General features: G+C 41.5%; 1 protein-coding gene across 11 annotated transcripts in view; it reads right to left on the reverse strand.

Annotated features, from left to right (window-relative positions):
• Positions 1–19,876, reverse strand: part of DNAH9 (dynein axonemal heavy chain 9) — a 324,423-nt gene that overhangs the window by 128,635 nt on the left and 175,912 nt on the right. For all 11 annotated transcript variants that reach the window (XR_006890674.1, XM_046676357.1, XM_046676358.1 and 8 more), the window contains 3 exons: positions 17,450–17,646; positions 9,701–9,863; positions 7,778–7,901 (listed from right to left, as the gene is read on the reverse strand). Coding sequence is in view for 10 of the 11 variants with exons in the window: in XM_046676357.1 (XP_046532313.1) it covers positions 7,778–7,901; positions 9,701–9,863; positions 17,450–17,646 (484 nt within the window). In the remaining variant the exon portion in view is untranslated. The remainder of the gene's footprint in view (positions 1–7,777; positions 7,902–9,700; positions 9,864–17,449; positions 17,647–19,876) is intronic.

Consider the following 19,876-nt stretch of genomic DNA (forward strand, 5'->3'; position numbering starts at 1 on the left):
TGATGCATACCTGAAATTTATATAATGTTATAAACTAATGTTACTGCAATAAAAAAATAAAATTAAAAAAATAGGCAACTAACAGAAGACAAATAGCTCATACACTTTTGAAAAGATGCTCCAATGTCACAAGTAATAAGGGAAAGGGAAACAATGAGATTCCATTTCATGCTCATTGGCAAAAGTCAATATGTCAGGGGCTGGCCTGGTGGTGTAGTGGTTAAGTTCATGCACCCCACTTCAGCAGCCCGGGGTTCACCAGTTTGGATCCTGGGCACAGACCTATGCACTGCTTATCAAGCCATGCTGTGGGAGGCATCCCACATATAAAGTGGAGGAAGATGGGCATAGATTTTAGCTCAGGGCTGATCTTCCTCAGCAAAAAAAAAAAAAAAAAAAAAAAAAGAGGAGGATTGGTGGTGGATGTTAGCTCAGGGCTAATATTCCTCAAAAAAGAAAGTTAATATGTCAGATAAACCAAGTGTTGGTGAGATTATGAGGAAACAGGTAATCACATAGAGAGTGAATTTGTACAAGTACTCTGGAGAGCAACTTGGCACTTTTTAATAAAGTTGAAATGCACATACCAGACAGTTTAGTAATCTATGTTAAAAATTGTAAAGAAACGCTTGCACATGCACACCAGAAATTTCTATTTGGCAACATTGTTCATAATTGCATGGGTGTTTCTTTTATTGCTTTCTGCATATCCAAAATATTTTGGAAAGAAATATAGAAAAACATAAAGGGGAAGAAGTAATGTAGGTGGTGAGAATGTGAAAACTGTGAGGGAGAATCAGAAAGGGAAAGAAGAGATGGACAAGAGCAAAAATACTGAATTAGGAACCAGGGAGTGGGCTTCTAGCTTGGCTGGAAGAGTTGGCCTTGTAAAGGAGGGATGGTAATGCGAGAGGAAAGGAGCTGACTTAAAGAAATGGAGACAGACTGGGAGGTAGAAACGTAGTTGTGAGGCTAATACTAACGACACAAGTTTTCTCAATGAGAGAGATGAGATTGAGGGAGGTAAGCATGAAGGAAGCATGGGTAGAGTTAAAATCTTGAAAACATTGGATATGATGTAAAGTGAATGTGGTTCACCCCAGGATATTCTATGGGTATCAGAAAAGCTCCCTCATATTTCCAGAACAAGGCTTGAGGTAGCTATTGAAGCTGTATGGACCTGGAATCACATACAAGCTCCCCAGCAAAGTTCTCTGCACCCACATGTTCCGTAACCAACATGTCATAGAAATGTTCAAGATGGAAGAAGCCATGGGGCCACCCTACCCATGCTACTTTTTTGCGGACTTGGGTGAGGTCCTCACAGATGGGTGGTTTGGCAAATGGTCTGTAACTAATCACAGTGATGGGAATTATGATTCTATTTGTTATTGAAATCGCCACACTTCTTAGAACTACTGTATCTGGAGGAAACCATGCCAAATTTCCAACAAATTCTGGCCTTCATAGTTTGACAACACTAATCCAGCCAAGAGTTTATGAAGAGTTTTATACTAATTAGAGTTACTCATTTAAAAGGTCAAAATAAAAAAAAGAGATTATCATGAAAATGATCATTTACTTTTATCCTTTAATTGGGCAAACTTGATTTAATTTCCATTCATTAAGATACTTCATAGCATGCATATAAAATATCCTGTGCTATAACTTGGCAAAAGCAAGGTCTTATTAATGGAATAACCCATTTCAGCTTCATTCGATAAAAAATAGGGATCAGAGAAGACTGCTAGGACAATGAAATGGTATTTAGCATGTGTTGGGAGTTAAGGAATTCAGGGCAATCTTAAAAAGAGAAACACTCCAATAGAATTGGTATGAGCCATACTTGTCCAGCTTAAGGGGTTGACTGCCTCTAGTGGTCTGTGTTCCTTTCTCCTTCGCCTCTCTGATAATCAGCACTTCCTAATCTAGTAATATCTTAGAGCCCCAAAGTGAGAACTTTGATTTCCTTTGGTTTCATTATCTGTAATAATAAAGTCACCTTTTTCTTGTTTGAGATATGTAGGATTTATGTCCTTTCAGTGTTCTGCATAGAAAAGCTGGATATTGAGGAGGCGAACTGGTCTACAGGCTAAATCTGGCTGCCTCTTTTTGTGTAGCCTGCAAGCTAAGCATGGTTTTCACAACTTTTAATGGTTGAAAAAAGTTAAAATAATAATATTTAATGACACGTGAAAATTATGAAGTTGAAATATTATTGTCCATACATAAATTTTTATTGGCCACGGTCACATTCATTCATTTAGGCATCGTCTGGCTATTTTCACCCTACAATGACAGAGTTGAGTGGTCGTGACAGAAACTCTATGGTCTGCAAAGTTGAAGATATTTAGTTTCTGACCCTTTATAGAAAAAGTTTGCTGACCGTGGTTTACGTGATACCCTTAGTGCCAAGATGTTGAAAGTCTCCAGAACATTTTAGAGACTTTTTCCATATTCTTATGATGGTGGTGTTTGTCACAAGATCCCAAGAACTCAGCAGAGGAAGATCATCAGATGGAACATTTACGGATAAACACCTCTGAAGTGGGAGCAAAGTTTGCATTTTCAGATTTGTTCTCCCAATTTCTCATGACGATCTTCCTGTCACTTACTGCGTGATGCAGGTAGTCACACTGGAAGCAGGAGACCGAACTGCCGAGGGGATTTTCTGATGTGAACAGAGGCAGAGGCTACTTCAATATTTGAAGTTTCCTCCTGAGGCCTAAAGCTGGGAAACCCTATTTCTGCCTCCGAGCACTTGCAGGCTTCATGTGGCCATTAACATGTCCTAATATTTTGTACCTCAGACTAGTCATCATCTTCTCTGTTAGTCTGGGATTCTCAGAGGCTACAGCTGCTTTTGGGGGAGGAGATCCTGATGGTTTTAGATGGTTTGGTTAGTTGGAGTTTGGTGATAAAAAGGGCAAAACTAAGGGTTAGATTTTCCATGAACCAGCTGGCTTCACACTGGCTGAAGGGCTTTGACCCCATCAAGGTCTAACATTTTTCAAAAACATTTCCCTGGTCTCAAGGGAGAAAAAACAAGGGAGTGTGGTGACTTTCTCAGTATCTCTGCCCCTCTCTCCACACGGCAGGAAACCTCAAAGTTCATGTCCAATAGCAATACCTAACATGCAACATAGCACATCATTCTCATGATATTACGCCCGTTAGTTCAATGAATACCTCCTGAATGCTAATTATGGGCCAGGAGATGCATTAAGTGCTGACAGTATAAATGATGAAAACAACACAGTCTCTACCAGAGGGTTATAATTATATCAGTATTGTTTTGTTTTATAAGTTGGGTGGTAGGTATTTAACCCTTGTTTTTTGCACCTCTGGATTACTTAATAACAAAAAGTTAACCAACAACAGACAACTTAGTCTCTGCCTTTCTTAAGTTTACGATGTTGTTTCAATACAATGGTGGTGTGTGCAACCACTGAGTGCTATAGAAACATGGAGGGATGTTTCTCATTCCTCGGGGTGACAGTAGATCAATAAAGATTTCCTAGAGACATAACACCCAAAATAAGTCTTTTAATATGGGTAAAAGTTAATCTAGACAAAGAAGGAGAAGAGCATGAGGTTTAAAAGAAACCGTGAGTAAGTAAGGATGTCAGGAAACAGCACAGCATGTTATCTCAAGGAGTTAGGAATTACTAGATCACAGTGAGGGGAGTGAGGTTAGCAAGAAGGGAAGGAAGCAGGCCAAAGACACTTTTTTTCTGTACAAAAGGATTTTATCCTGCACTCAGTTAGAACTAATGAAGAAATTATAGTTTCGATAGACTCTTTTGGAAGCAGTGAGGAGAATGGATTAGAGGGGCAGTTGCCTGGGAGGTAGGGCGATGAGTTAAGAAGTATCTACATTTTTTGAAGCAAAAGATGAAAAGATCAGTGGTAGCCATAATAAATAATTTGGAAATGGTTAAGGGGTAAAATTGGTGGCAATTGATTATCTCTTGGCAATAGGTGGTGAGGGAGAGCTTAGCAACGTAGGAGAATGTAAAGAGACATAGTCTCAAACTACTTGTGTGAGAATTTAGTACCCCATGAAGAAAAGAAAAGGCTGATTACTTAAGCATCTTTTTGAATTACCCTTTTGGCATTTCTTTTTGGCAGCTGGAAAACCAATGAGGTGCTGGTTTAAATTTCCACTGTCTGTGGTTTGAGAACACATCTAGCAAACAGATCCACTGAGACCACGAAGTATGCTTAGATCTAGTGCCTGCATGACAGGTTCTCTTTTGCCCCACACTTTGTCATTTTTCCTTTCAGGGAAACTGAGCCAGAACTCAGCATATGTAAAGCATAGATGTCCCATCAGGAAATCCAGTTCCAGATGCTCCAGAATCCAGGCTGGTTACAAATATTTCTGGACTCCACATTCTCATGTGATATGTGCAGATCACTAACATGTCAATCCTGGATCTAAGCCTAAAACAACTGGAAGATGAGGTTATCTTTTAATGTTCTATATACCAAGAAGAGATTTGGTCTAAATATATAAAGGATACTCTGGTGCAGAGTTGGAGGGGCATATGACTTTACAAGAGAGGGGACCCAATAAACTATTCCAGTAGACTACATAGAGGCTATGTGATACTCATTTTTGAGCACAGCACCTACTGACTGGAACATGGGAGTTTAATAAGGCTTTAAATATATGAACAGATGGAAAATGGTCTGGCCTGGGCAAGGGAGAAGCAAAAGGAAAATCCCAAAAAGAAAGCAAAAGGAAGATTTTAAAGTAAAATGAAGTATGAAATCTGGCAGAGTTAGATGAGAAAGAGATGCCACACCTGGCACAGACTTCTTAGCTGGGACTGCAGTAAAATGGGCTTTCTGGAATGCTGGAAAGCTGGAGACAGGTGTCCAGTACCAGAAAGCCAGGGAATGATTCTATTTTCTCCCTCTAGAGTAGGATGGGGCCTTGATGATGCTGATTTTGGTTTAAGGACCAAGAGAGAACAAATTTTGTAAGAATTTTTAAAATACCTGGGTTTAATGGCCAGTGTACATTCTCCAGGAATTATTACACAGGCAATAAGGAGAAAGCAAGAATTAAACTTTTCAGATACAGCAAGGGCCAACATTTCATGCATAGCTTCACTGGCAGCTGCATGGCCCCCCATTAAGGACTCTGGCAGCAAAGAGAAGTGACTCAAAGATATGCTTTATTTGCTCTGATCTCAGTAGCGATTCTGCTTCTTATACAATTATGTATCTTTGCTAATTAAGCTGGGAATTTAACTTTTCAACTTCATGTGTAGGATTTCTTCCTATCAATCTGTAACCCACCTGAAATGCCATTGGCATAATGATGGGTTCGGAAACATTTGGTTGGTGTCAGAAGTGGGATTTATGAGATGAATTACCATCATGTTTTGATTTTGGAAATGGTGTCAGGAATCCAAGGGATAAAACAGTGAACTAAAGAAGTGTGGGAGGAAACCAGATAACCTATGGTGTGAGATCATTAGGTCATTGAGGAAGATGTTTTTGGGGGAGAGTTGAATCAGTGGAATTCACTCACTGTACCCTTATCTCCAACCTAACAGGACTTGTAGATAACTAGAGAGGGGTGAACTGATGGCAAGATAGCCTGATGTACAGTTTCATAGCCTCTACTGTGTTATCCAAGAATGGAGTGATTGCACAACCCCATAAAATTGAAAAACTAAGGAAGGTTCTAAGGAACCCCTGTAGCTCTGCCTAGACTGGCAGTCAGTTAACCTCTAGACAGAAATTACTTATTTGACAGGGAAAATTAGAACTAAGATATGCTGTATTCTCCCTGTCAAAATGGTTGAGAAAAAAGGGGAGGAAAATTAGAAAAGTATTACTTATAATTGTATCTCTATTTTAACATGTGCATGTAAATCTTGTTTTTATATAAAAGCTTAAAAGGGAAATATGAGCTTGAAACTCCATGATTTTGGAGCAGATTGATTGCATTAAGTTTTCACTGGGCAGGGCTTCAGAAATTCATCTGAACTTCAAAAACATTGTTTTCTAAATGAAAGATTTAAAATACTTAATAGAGGAATAAAACTTCAATTGGTAAAAGTATAACATCTTCTGTGTCTCAGACATTATTTTAGGAGAAGGTGACCTGGCTGGATTGGAGCCAATTGATATACAGGATGAGGCTGGCAATATGCCTGGCATCTACAAAGCTATAAGTCTTTGGGAGCACAATTTTACCCTTTTTGATGGTTTTAGGAAATAGACTTTAGGGCACAGTTACAGGGTGGGAGGGCAGTTGGACCACTCTCTCCTTATTTAGTAAAATAATAAAAGATGAGGCAATGTTGTAGGTGAAATACTGTTGTAGAAGGTGGTGTGCTGTTAAAAAGACAGTATTTAGGAGGGGAAAAATGTATTGGATTGGAGGAGAAAAGCTATAAGAGTTAATAGGCAAACTCCTGGATAACTTAAATAGGGCATGTTGGGAAAAAATTGAGAGTGTGGGATTAGTCTAATGCTTGAAGCCAGCACAGTAAGGAACCTGGGACTCTGGTCTTCATCAGAAGCAAATCAAAGTTTGTTCACAGAGCCTGCTAGTGCATGATCTGGACCAGGGACCAGTGGCTCTTCATGGAAGGGATAGTAAAATGGCCTGGAGCAGAAGGGCACACAATTTGAAGCAGAAGATGATTCCAAAGCAGTGAAGTTCCTAGGGATTGCACGGCAGGAGCCATCCTGAAATGTATTTTATATGACATGGAATAGACTATGAAGTATTTGGTGATCATGGTCCTTGAACTTTACAAACGAAAAGGTGTTTAGTCAAGGAGCCAGGGGGTGGAAAATTATGCTTTCTGAAATGACGAAAAGCTGAAGGCAGAAATCTTGTTCAGGAACATCTGTTCACTGACTATTTTCTTAACCCAGATGAAAAGGTGGTTTTGCAGATGCTGAATTTGGTTTAAGAGCCAGGAAAGCATAACTTTTTTTAACTAATATAAATATAAATAGATACACACACCCCACATTTTTGAAAATGCACAATTTATGTACCATATTGTCTTGTCTTCTTGGGTATATATATTTATATATATTTTGGGTATGTTTATATATATATAAAACTTTTTTCTAGAATGGTTGACATAAGTCCTGAATCCCTAAATAAATAAGGATAGTAAAGCATGAAGAGTTGAACTTTCCACTGAAGTCCTATCTTGCACCGAGAGTGTCACAGGGCTGTGGACAGCCCCTGTAAAGTTCCTTGGAAACCAAGGAAAACCATGTGGAGGTATTCTACATCTGTTCCTGTTTCCACTTTGCTTCCATAAAGTTCTGAATCCTTCATCAATTAAATTGGCAACCTAGACTTTCCCTATTGTGTAAGTTTTGTGTATGCACGTTCTCTGTCTATCTTCCTGCTAACACCTAACCTACCTGAAATACTGCACACATTCTAGTTTCTCTCCATCTTGGTTATGGGAAGGGAGCAGCCCCTTCTCTCTGGGCTCAGAAGAAGCAGGTCCTTAACCTGCTCTTGCTCCTATTATCAGATCTAGTCCCACTAAGAAAGCCTCAAGATTATTGTCTGTTTTGCAATGAAAGGAGAACAAAAGAGCTAGGATAGCAAGCCCAGCACCAACCCAAGAAGGACCTTGATGAACCAGTTCTCCACTGTATCAGTTTTTACCCTCATTTCTGTGACCTAGCTCTTCTGACCTTGGACCAAATCTCCATCTTGGAATGACTCTGACTCCAGGGGGAATCTATTAGAGACATCCAAGTGCAAAGAGTCTCTTACCAGATGCCAAGAGATCATTGATGAGCACAAGGAACTTTTCATCAGCCACTTGGGCATCAGTCATGAGAAACACCGTGCTGAGGTTCTTTACCCCGGCTTTTAGGCACAAGCTGGCCAGGTCCACCTGCACAAACAATCAATATTAGAGATCTTTGAGAAGAGGGCCTTCTTGAAAGAGATCTTCACACACTCCTTAGGAATGGGACCATTTTCTTATCTACTTGCATGGGAAACAAAGCAAGACAGTAATAGGAGGTAGTGAAGAGTGCTATCTTGCACTGACAGGCAGGAAAATATGCCTCCTTCAGGCTTCGATCTTAATAGTGGTGGGCAAGTAAAATTAAATAGTGATGATCTTTAATTCATACAACCACTGTGGCCCTTGTATTAGCTTCTAGAACTCCCGCTTTGTGCAAAGAGGCAATAGCTTTCCAAAGGACAGAGGTGGTCTCCTGTTTATCTGTGCTACCTATATCATCATAGAAGTGAATGACTTGCCCCAGGAGGCAAGCGATTGCTCTTAATCTTGACAGAAGAGTCATGTACTTGGGGCTACCGGCCTAGGGGATGAATACATCTTATGCCAGCAGTGTCTTGTGTTGTTATGACTAGCTCTAGCAAAAGACTTGTGTTGGAAAAAAAATACATTGGGGAAAACACACACACACACACACACACACACACGTGTGCGTACAATCACCTGGTAGGAAATTACATCCATTCAAAACTGCAAGTGGATGAAGTTTTGGGCTAGGATGCCAAGCCCTGAATTTTTCCAGCTTAGTCAGTCTTGGTTCTTTTGTTGTATCCTTTGCAGAGCTCAGCCATCAGTCCTCAGTCTTGCTCTTCTCTCTCTCTCGCACCACTCAAAGCTCATTCTCTAACAGCCTCATGCTTTTCCTTAGAGCAGAGCTTCCTTCGTGTCCAGATAATTCCCTTTTAAAGTTAATAAACTTCCTTTGAGATCAATGGTTCTTAACCTTATGCATTTACAGAATTACCTAAGACAATGTTTTTCAACTCTCATTAGAATCATCTGGGGGATGCTTTGAAATGTCCTGATGCTCAGGCCACTCCCTAGACTTTTAAGTCAGAATTTCTAGGGGGTGGGATACAGGCATCAGCATATTGGAAAGGGCTTCCAGTATATAGCCAAGGTCGAGAACCACTGTCTTGGATCATTCTGTAAATGCATAATTCTCATCTGCACTATCTTGTCTTCTCCTTTTTTGGAAATGCTAAAGATTGACCGACTGTGAACCTGATGTAAGACCTTGGATTCAGCCAATCACCAAGAGGCTAAGCTGTGGCTTCAGAGCAACAGTGAGCATCACTGGCTGAGAGATTAGGAAGGTGGTGGGTACGTCTGGCTCAGTGCTGGCTGGAATTCTCTGAGAGACAGTAAGCGCAGCCTCCTGACGGAAACTACATCATAACTCCCTACCATGCCTCTATCATGGCCACGGAGAAAAGAGAGGAAGTTGGGCAAAGTGACCTTTGGAAAGTGTATATAATGCCTTTCTCCACTTTCCAGAATGTGCATTATCTTTTAAAATATGAATTCCTTATAAAACTTGGGCAGACTGCCCAAATTCCTCCTAAGTTTACTAGAGCTGCTGGAGAGGAGGGTGCTGAATTGGAGATAGACGTGCTTCCAATGTGGGTGAGAGCTGAGGCTCCAGAGACGTAACTAAAGCAGCTGACGTCTCACAAATGCAGACCTTGGGAAGGACCCTGTCCTCAGCCTGAGTCTAATGAGAAAACAGCCCCTCATGTTGCCAGCCCAGAATCTAAGAAGAAAATGGAGGGACAATTAAGGGGAAGTTCTGGGCAAGGGAATTGAAGAGCTGATGAAGGGTGACAGGGAGTTGTGGGTAGCTGGAGAGAGGCTGAGTCTCCTCCCACAGCCGCCAGCCTTCTTACCTTGAAGTCAGGGATCTGGTAGCCTTTCCGCAGAGTGATCTGGAATACATCCATGGAGCTGATGAAAGCCGCCAGCCTTGTCAGACTCTGCTTGCCGCTCCCACCTACACCAACCAGCAAAGCGTTTCCCCGCGGGGACTCCAAGATGCGATTGATATGGCAGCTACAGAGAAGGAGGCGGAGCACATGGCTTCGGTCAGACTTTCCTCTGTGAGGAGTATGCATAATGGTTCAAGTGAGAACGAACGCCCTCCTTGGAGGCACATCTTGGGCTCAGCTGTGGGAAACTTGAATTAAATTGTACCCAAACCTGGCCTCAGCTTCTTGCCCAAGTAGATTGAAGTCACTGCTGCTTTGCTGTAAGCCGAATTCTCTGGTGAATTGGCGGCAGTGGAGGAAGAGCTCGCGGCAGCCAGGCAGGATTGGAGAGGGCGCGTGGTGGCCAGGGGAAGGGCACAGGGCCTACCCTCTGTCTCCTCCCCAGCCAAGCTTGACTCTGCCGCATCTCCCCACTTCACTTTGCCTCACATATTTGTGGTTTTAGGCAAGAGGAAGGGACAGAAAAAAGAGAAAAGTAGAAAGCATACAATTAGAAAAAAAAAATCCAGGGAAGGCTAGAGGACAAGCAGGAACAGAACAGCTCGTTCTCAGGAAAGAAGTAGCAAAATTAGAGTCAGCAGAATAGCAGAGAGCCCTGACACAGCTCTTGTCTCTCCTCTTTTATCTTTCCTGGATGTTGATGCCCTCGTAATGAATATTTGTGGATCCTTAGTGTCAACCTACAGGACTCCCACTTCCTTGGCTTCTGGATTCTTCCCTTTGCAGCTGTGCTTACCACTCTGAATACCCACACTCCCACCCCAGAAATGGGGGAAGATTCCCGGGCCCTGGGCTTAGACCACGCCCTCCAGAGGACCCCGCTCCTCCCGCCCCCCCAGGCCTTCCTCAAATGCTGCCCTTCCATCAAGCTGTTCACGGCCCCTCTCCAGGATACACAGCCAATCTTTTCTGAGTTCCCATCAGCACTATGTATATACCCTATGTAAGGTACCTACATTCTTTATAAAAATAACTCCTACTTCCTTTTCTTTTCTCATCCTAAAAACAATGACTACTCATTGTACGAAATGCATAAAATACAGAAAAAAAAAAACCAATTCTACTATCTAGCAATAAACGCGACTGACATTAATTATATGTCTTTCTGGACTTTTTTCTGGTGTCTGTCTGGATAAGTATGTATTTATGTGTATATACATTTAGTACATCTAAAAACAATATATTTCTATCCCGTAAATTTTCAAAATTGGGTTCACCTTGTATACTGAACATTATGCTTTGAAACCATTTTTCATGTAGCAATATACTGTGATTGTTTCCCTATGCCACTCAGTAATCTGCTAAACCATGTCTTTAATGGTGGAATGATATTCCATTGTATAGAAGTAAGTTCCTCATCTGCAATAGCCTACTGTTGGATATTTAGGTTGTTCTCAACACTTTCTAGTCATAAATAATTCCATATAAATATTTTTAGTTTATATCTCTAATTATATCCATAGGATAGGTTCCTAGAAGTAAAATTAAATTGCTGAGTCAAACAGTAAGACAATTTTTACGGCTATTGATATATACTGAAAAATTAGTCCCCAGATTGGTGGCACCAATTTGTACTCTTATTGGGTAGAATTGATCAAAAAGTGAATCTATTAATATTGTAGGATGAGAATATGTTAGATTATATTAGTTGAATTAGAATGTGTTGTCAGTGAATTTGGGGGCACATAACACAGTGATCAAGCCACTGTGGAGAAATGGATGGGATAAGGAGGGAGAGACAACAGGTGTTGGTGATCTTGGGATCCAAAGAATGTGTAGAACACGAGCTCAGGTAAAGTCCAACCAAAGAGAGCAGAGGATACATCCGAGACTGAATTGCACAGGCTACAATCCTGTGGTCCTGTCTTGTGTTACCGATATTATAACGAGAAATGCCATATTCAAATTAAGTAATGGTAGTTATGGGTGGAGCAAGTAGCTAACCTCAATTTGCAGGAAGGGCTGGGGAAGTTTTGGTGGGTGGGGTTTGACATGTCAACAAAATACGAGCACGTATGAGTTTAAAGGGTTCATGAGTTTCTGTGGTTCGAATTTTCTTATTACTGCAAATTTCTTGCATATACTGATGATTTGGTCATAATTACCATCAATAAACTAAATGTTTATGGGTCCTTCTTGACTCTTCTCTCCTAAGGGATGTGTTTGGTACTTGAAAGGAAACCCCAGCAGAAACGTAGGTGAGTCAACAAGGCCCACCGCCAGCGGCTAGGAGAGTCTGGCCCCCACCCTTGTTGACACTGGATCTTAATATATTCTTAAAAATTCTTTGCCAACTTAATGGTTGAAAATATTATGGTTTTAAATTTTATTTCTTTGATTTCTAGGCAATTGAACATTTTTCTTATTAATCATTATATATTTTTTCTTTTGTGGATTTCCTTGTCATGTCCATTGCTTACTTCTCAATTGAAGTGTTCTTCTAGATTTGTAAGACTCCTTTATGTATGTTTCAAAATATCCCCCTAATTTGTTGCTTTTATCATTTAGTTTTAATGTGTTTCAGATGTATAGAAATTTTTAGCTTTTTGGACTTAAACTTGTGGGTCACTAACTTTATGTAGTTAACATTTATCTTTGTAAATATTAAGGAGTTATTTGGTGACCTATATGTAGTTCTTTTATGATTTTACTTTTTCACTTTATAATTATTTGATTGTGATGCTTATACTCTGTCTTGTATCAGATTCACACTTCTCTAGCTCTCTTATTAAAACATAGTTTCTAGACATCTGAAGAGTGTGTATACTCGTCTTGCACAGTGCCAGCACACTGAAGATATTCAATAAATTTTTCTTAAATTAACAGAAGAACCCATTCCTTATACTCGGCATCACATTTGGGGTGCTGTAAGCAATCATTCTTTATGCTAAGTGCAAGGAATAATCTGTTTTGGTCTTAAAAGGAGGGGGCAGGGATGGATTAACGGAGGAGAGAGGCAAGCATGCAGGAGAAGCCCAACTGGGCTGTCTGGGCTGCCTGACACCCAGCTCTATTCTGGAAGGCCTGAGCTCAGCTTTGCATGGTCCATGCTATTCAATATCTAAATGGGAAATGCATCATTAGCGATGAAGTTTCCAAAGAAGAATGGCTATGCCTGCAACTGTCAGCATTAGACTCCAGCTGGGGACTCATTAACAACCTCTGACGAGGGCAAAGGACTTTGCATTTAAATTACAAAATTTAAAAAGAAGATCAATATTCTAAAGGGCTCCTGGGCCAGAAAACCAAGGCAGTCTAAGTTAAGCCCATTACTGAATTTCTGGGAGATTAAAAACAAAAGCTGAAGGTGTACCACAGCACAGCTGGAGGAGGCTGGCTTATTGAAGACTGAACACACACACACACACAGATACATGCACACACACCCTGGAGAAGTGATAGGATACACAAAAGAAGGGGCACAAGAGAAGTGTGTCGGACATTTTTTTTTGGTTAATGATTAAGTAGTGATTCTCAGAGAAAAAAAGAGAAGGCAGAGAAACATATATGGGAGTGGGGAAACAAATAAAAAGATAGATTAAGATTATGCCAAGAGCAGGGGAAAAAGATCTAGTGTAAAGCTTTAAGAAAAAGAACAAGAATCTGCTGAAATGGTGAAGAAAGTCAGTAAGAGAGCAAAATGGTACTGCTAAGCAAGAGAACAAGCCTCTAACATTAACGGACTGCAAAGCGCTTCACACAGACAGTGACAACCTTATTATCTTCCTTTCCCAGAGGAGGAAATTGAAGCTTGGGGATGTTAAGTATCCTTTGCAAAGCACCACAGCCTATTAGTGGCAGAACCAGGATTTGAACTTGGGTGTGGCTCTATCTCCAGAACCTGTGCGCGTAACCACTACAGCGTGCTCCATTATTGGGTTCAGCATAAAAGCAGTGGAAGGAAAGCAGCGATGGTTGGGAAAGGCGTAGGAGAATCAAACAGAAGAAAATGCTAAGAACTCAAGTTGTGAGAACAAATAGCCAGATAATACAATCAAAATGAGCACAAATTTCATTGCACCTGTAAATAAAGTCCCTTACATTGGCCCCTGGTCTGGCCCTGTGGGCTCCTGGGAAAGTGCATACACACTGTCCTTCTCTGCCCTGGCCTACTCCCACCTTGTGTATCAGAAAGTGGGACCTTCCTGGGGCGAGTTAAAACCCTCGGCCTTGGGCACGGTATGGAGTGATGCGAGGCCATAGGATCTTCTGACATTCTCAGGTTTCTCACTGTATTGCTTGGCATTCCTTTTTCTGGTATAAGAAGCTTCTGCTCTACCTGGCTGGTAGAGGCAGCAAAGAGGGTTTAGGAGCCCAGGGAGGGGAGGGGAGGAGAGGACAGTGTGAAGATGAAATCTTGGCACAGTGATATTTTTAAACAAACGTACAGGAAATTATACATCCAAATACACTTTATTCTTCAGAATTGCCCCCCTCAGTGCAGTTCACTATTCCAGTTATTTTGCCACTGCTAATGCAGCACAGGCTTCTCTTTGGAAACTATCTTCAGAGTCTGTTCAGGATCCTCAGAAGAAAAGGTAACTTTCATAGCTTTATTTTTTCCTAAAAACAATATTAGTCGGTTTGATCGACCATGTTGGAAACCACATTGACTCCATCACTTGCTATTCTCCCAAATTAAATCCACGCTTAAAGGACAAAGATTTGCCTCAATTCCAAGTCTATGACACAGGCTTCTGTAGCTCTTAAAGAAGAGGGAAAATACTCACTGAGGCTTCTCAAGGTTAGTCAACAGACTTTTTAAAACCCTTATTTACTGACCACCTACTATGCACCAGATACTGTCCAAGGTACTGGGGATTCCGCGGTGAGCAAGACAGTCCATGTGCTCAAGGAGCTTCCACTGGAACATGGGGAGACAAAGAAGCATCTGAAGGAGCTTCATAGTGTGATGGTTGAGAGCAAACACACTGGAGCCAGACTTCATGGCTGTATTTCTGGGGTGTGTAATGATAGGCAACTTCCTTCATCTCTCTGGGTATCAGCTTCCACATTAATAAAATAGGAATAATAGTAGACCTTACTTTCTTCAGGGTTTTTGTGAAGACTAAATGAATTGATGTACGCAAAGCACTATGCACCAGCCCTGTGGTGGGTTCTATGTTAAGTGTAGCTCTTACCGGTTGTACCAGCAGGTGCCTTCTCCGTGAGGCGTTCTGATCGCCCTACTTAAAATCACCCCCAGCACTCTCTATCCCCCTTCCTCCTGTTTTTCTCTACATCATTCATTCCCATATGACATGCTAAGAATTTTTATTGAGTACTTGCTATGTTCTAGGTACTGGGGATCTAGCAATGAATAAAAAAAGATCCTTGAACTCATACTGAGATGGTCTAATCAATAAATATGTGTTGGATGGAGGTATGTAAACAAATAGAGTGGTTAATCATGACAAATGCAGCAGGGCACTTAAGTAGCATAAAGTGAGGACCCAGCAGTGACAACTGACTTTAGCAAGAGGTAGGTCCGTGGCAACTTGGATAAAAGCTTCTTTGTTCAAGTGATAGTAAGTGGACTGAGGAGAGAATGAGAAGTGAGAACGTTTGACAAGTACAGACAACTGTTTTAATGACTTTTGTTGTGAACACAGCGGAGAAAGGGGCAGTAGATGGAAAGGGATAGAAGAGTCAAGAATAGTTTATTATTTTTTGATAAATGCTAGCATGGCGTGTTTGTATGTGATGCATACGACCCAGAAATTAATGAAGTAATGATGATGGGGTAAGAAGGAAGAGGGAGAGAGAGAGAGGAAAAAAAGAGAGCAAAATAGAGAGAGAGAAGAGGGCAGGGGAGGAGAGGAAAGGAGAGAAGAGATAATTTCAGGAAGGAGTAAAGTCCCTGAGAAGGTGAGAGGAGATGGGGTCCAGTGTGCACATGGAGGGATTGTGTTGGGTAAGAACAGGGACAGCTCATTAACTGAAATAGTAGGGAAGGCCAGATTTGTGGGTGGGATGCAGGTGGGTTACAGATAGGCTGTTAGATTTGATGGCTGGGAGATAAGAGAATTCTCTTCTGGTTACTTTCATCTCAGCAAAACAAGAGATATGTTTATTAACTACAAAGAAAGAGAAGGAAGAGACTTCAGAAACTTGAGAAGAGAAGAAAAATGTATGATGCAGCCATCACAGGAAGGGAAGGAGCAAACTTCCCAGGGTAGTGGAGGAGGATTTCTAGCAAAGTTGAGGGCCCATTTGATATTTGTGGCTGAAAATCTGAAGTAAACCAAGTCACGTGGTGGGGGATTTTTCTTCTTCAGATGCTTACAGGCAGGTGTGGAATAAGAAGACAGTAGGCTTAACTAGAGTGGAGTTTTGTCACAGGGATACAGTGACAGGAAAGTTAGGGGTGCTTGCATACTGGGATGATGGGGTCTATGGTGGTTGAAGAAAGTAAAGACATGGTAGGTGGAGGGATGAAAGAGTTTGAGAAAGTAGTTGTCTCCATGAAATGAAGTCTTGATGAAGTTTAAGAATAGCCAGAATAAAAACTAGAGCAGGTGACTGGAAGGGTAGGAGGTACAAGTCAGAGAGTGGGATGTTTGAAATAGAGATTTTGGAGGTGGGTTCATCGCTGATGATAGAAATTCTAGGATAAGAACACGTAAATGGCTCAGGTGGAATAGAAGAAAGATCACTGGAGCTAAGGAGATCAAGGAAGAGAAAGACTAGGTGTTACCCAGATGCAGGGAACGAAGAAAGGTATGACTGAGGAGAGAAGGATGGTCCCAACACAAAGGTCATTGGTAAAGGATGAGGAGTAACTGGATGTTAGCAGGTGGCAGTAACAAGGAGTGGTAATGAGTATGAAAGTCCAATTACTTGTGCTTCAAAAGAACTGGGCTTTGTGAAGGATAAAAGGAGAAATGGTTTAAATATGCCATTGGGGGTGAGGAGGGTGCTTACCTCTCTCTGGGCTCTGGGGTGCATAGAATGAGAAGAAAAAACAGCTTTCTTCAACTCAAAGCCAGCCAGATTTCAGTTAGAATTTATCAGTGAAGGGATAGTTCAGAAAAGTTGAAGATGAAGTAGATTTTGCTGTTGAAGATTGTAAATACTGGAGGCAGGGTGGAAGGATTTGGACTGGCAGGGAGGGGTGGTAAATGGGACCCAGATTGGGGAATGTAAGGAGCAGTATAGGGATAGCATTGGTGTGAGTATAAATGATCTGGGAGGCTTGGTGACTACTGTCAATGATTCATTTCATAGCAACAACACTTGAAAGGATATTTACCTTTTTAAATATGCGTGCACTTAAACAAAAACCTTCAATCTCCTTTTTTTAATATTAGCCCTTGGACTAGTATGGGATGGGGATGCAGGTCTGAGTTGTCCTGGTGCCTCTTTTGGGCTCTCAAATTCTCCCTTCGTATCACCGTGATCATGACCCAGGATTGTAAATAGCAGACAAGGAAGTAAATCCACTTCTGCCCCAGTTCAGCACTATGCTGCCCCCTAGGGCCAGTGGCAGAAGCTGCAGCTGCTGCTCTACCAGCTCCTATCTTGACCTTCATGGCAGAAGAAGTAGCTGCTTTCCTGGTTTTATCAAAGTGTCCTCAAATGCCCAAACGAAATCCGTGACATTGGGAAGAGGAGGGAACTGAGAAAGGGCAACAAGAGAAGCACACTTACACATGGCGCATGGCATCCTCAAAGAGAACCAAGTCCATCACTGTGTTCACTTCATTGTGGTTCTCCAAGGCTTCCAGCAGAGTCTGGGTCAAAAGCTCCCACGATTGTACAGGCATGTACTTGGGCTCCCCTATGCCATTTGCAAAGTGGCAATACATGTTCAGGCTTCGGGTCTGCTCCATAGTCTCTTCAATATCCTGGCAATGAGACACAGGGACAAGACCCTCCTTAGTGGCTCTCAATTCTGATTCCACACAGAGTGGAGACATCTGATTTGCCTTTTCTCTAGGCACATTCCTTAAAAACTAAGTATCAGTGCTGATTCCAACACTTCCTTCCTCTTGAGAAGCCCTTATAAAGTGGATGTTTAACATTCATTTACCTGCTCCATGAAGTCATGGATGATGTTTCTTATTCCTTGAGGGCTGAGGATGGGAAGTGGAAGGTGGGAGGTACCCTTCACATGTGCACAATGAGAGCCCATGTCCAAGCAGAGGAGTGGAGGGGGACACAGGGTGGATTTCCCAAAGCAGGGGCTCTTTCACCAGTGTTGGGTGAAGGGGATCATGGCTCAATGGCCTCATCTCTCCCATACCCATTCCAACAGGGTTGTTCCTCAATCCACAGCAGTGCCATCAAACACCCTTTCCTGTTTCCTGTGGGATTACATGCTACAGGTTGGCAGCCCCAACTTCATAGCCTCAGCGGAGAGGGCCTGGCTTCTGAAAAATGTACCATCTTAGGCACATCAAAAATAAGCCATCCTTAGGCGACTGGTTTGTTTAATGGGAACATTGACAATCTTAAAAGATTTTCAGGAGAACCTCTATTTATAAAACTTCCATAAAGATTTGGGCTTATTGTGTGTCAACTCTTGCCCACAGGGCAAACCTTACTATGTTTAATAAATATCTAGTACAACTCAATAAACTTAAAAGATATGAAGTCTAGGTCTCTTCACCACCAACCTATCCTCAAAGTATCAAAGAGGCAGCTATCTTTATTTTTTAATTCAGAAAGGAATTATTTACTTATCAAAACCCAAATCCTGAGACTTCAAGAGAAAGAAAGGCTATAGGGGAAGTAGGTCCAAGAAAGAATAGGTTTTCTAATGCATAAGTAGGAATTTATACCAGCATGAGCAATTGTCCCCTTCTGTCATCTTTCTCTTCTAAAGTTCAGACTGGGAGATCCACCTGGGAAAGAGGTAAACAGCATGCTATTCACCAGGGGGGGCATTGCCCAGGGCATTAGTCACTGTAGGGTTAGCCTTGTAAACCCATAGGAGGGAAAGTGAGGATGACAGTGACAACTACAGAGGAACCAGGACAGCTGCCCGGTGATAGGCAGAAAGAAGGGGAAAGAGTTAAATGGCAAAGAGTTATCACATTTTGAAGATGGCTTAGGGCCATAGGAAACCCCTGAACTATTCTGGCTTCGCCAGACAGTAACAATAAATGCCAGTCATTGGGATAAGATGTTAACGCAATGCAGGAGAGCTGTTCTTGCTAGTTGAGGAAAACACATGGAAAATGATATGGGAGTACCTTCACCCAGTTTGAAAACGGGCTAATACACTGGGAATCAATCCTGATGTCAGTCAGTTTACACTAATGATCTAGCAGAGGACAACTGAAGTGCAGTTCTGAAAAGCCTGGCCTACAAAGACTCTTTGATGAACAAAACAAGTCGCCGATTTTATGATCAGAGCCATGCTGTGTAGAAGGGAGAGAGAAAACCAATGCACACATTGAACCAAAGATTTCTTAATAGTGACACCATTTCACACAAGGGCCATGAATCAGAGAAGTTTAAGCTTTTATGGTGAAACAGGACTGTATCTCTTCCTAGGTAGAAATTTGGCAATTTTTCTTTGATACCGGTACTAATTAGTATTTGGTACAACCAAAGGTGCTTCAGGTTGGCATTTCATAACGTTCTTGGGAGAAGGATAATGGCAGTACTAATTATATCTGGGTCAATGATCAAAAGGATGTGTCCTTAGTCTACAGACCCACATAGGAACCTCTCTTTCAAAGACTGAGTGTTCTTACTCTAAAGTGCTAGCTCAGACCAAGTTAAGAAGACAGTTAAGGCTCGTTTACAGAACTAACAGTGAATACATAAGTTGGCAAACTCTGCATTGCTCAGAGAGGGGCATCTAAGATGTGAGAGTGCTGAACATCAGGCCATATAAAAATGATGGGTTAAGTGGAGGAATTCAAGGTGTCTGGCCTAGTAAAGAGCAGATTGAAATAAGTTACTTAAAAGGCTGTCCAAACATTCAAAAGACTGCCATGTAGGTTGGGATGGACTGTAAATATCTTCAGAGGTAGACCCAGGGTGTCACCAGGAAAAAAATATGAAGCTAAACCTAACAAGGTGAACATAGGGATAACAAGGTACATTTAAATACAAGATTTAATT

Source organism: Equus quagga, chromosome 11 (genome assembly GCF_021613505.1).
Source record: "Equus quagga isolate Etosha38 chromosome 11, UCLA_HA_Equagga_1.0, whole genome shotgun sequence".
NCBI lineage: Eukaryota > Metazoa > Chordata > Mammalia > Perissodactyla > Equidae > Equus > Equus quagga.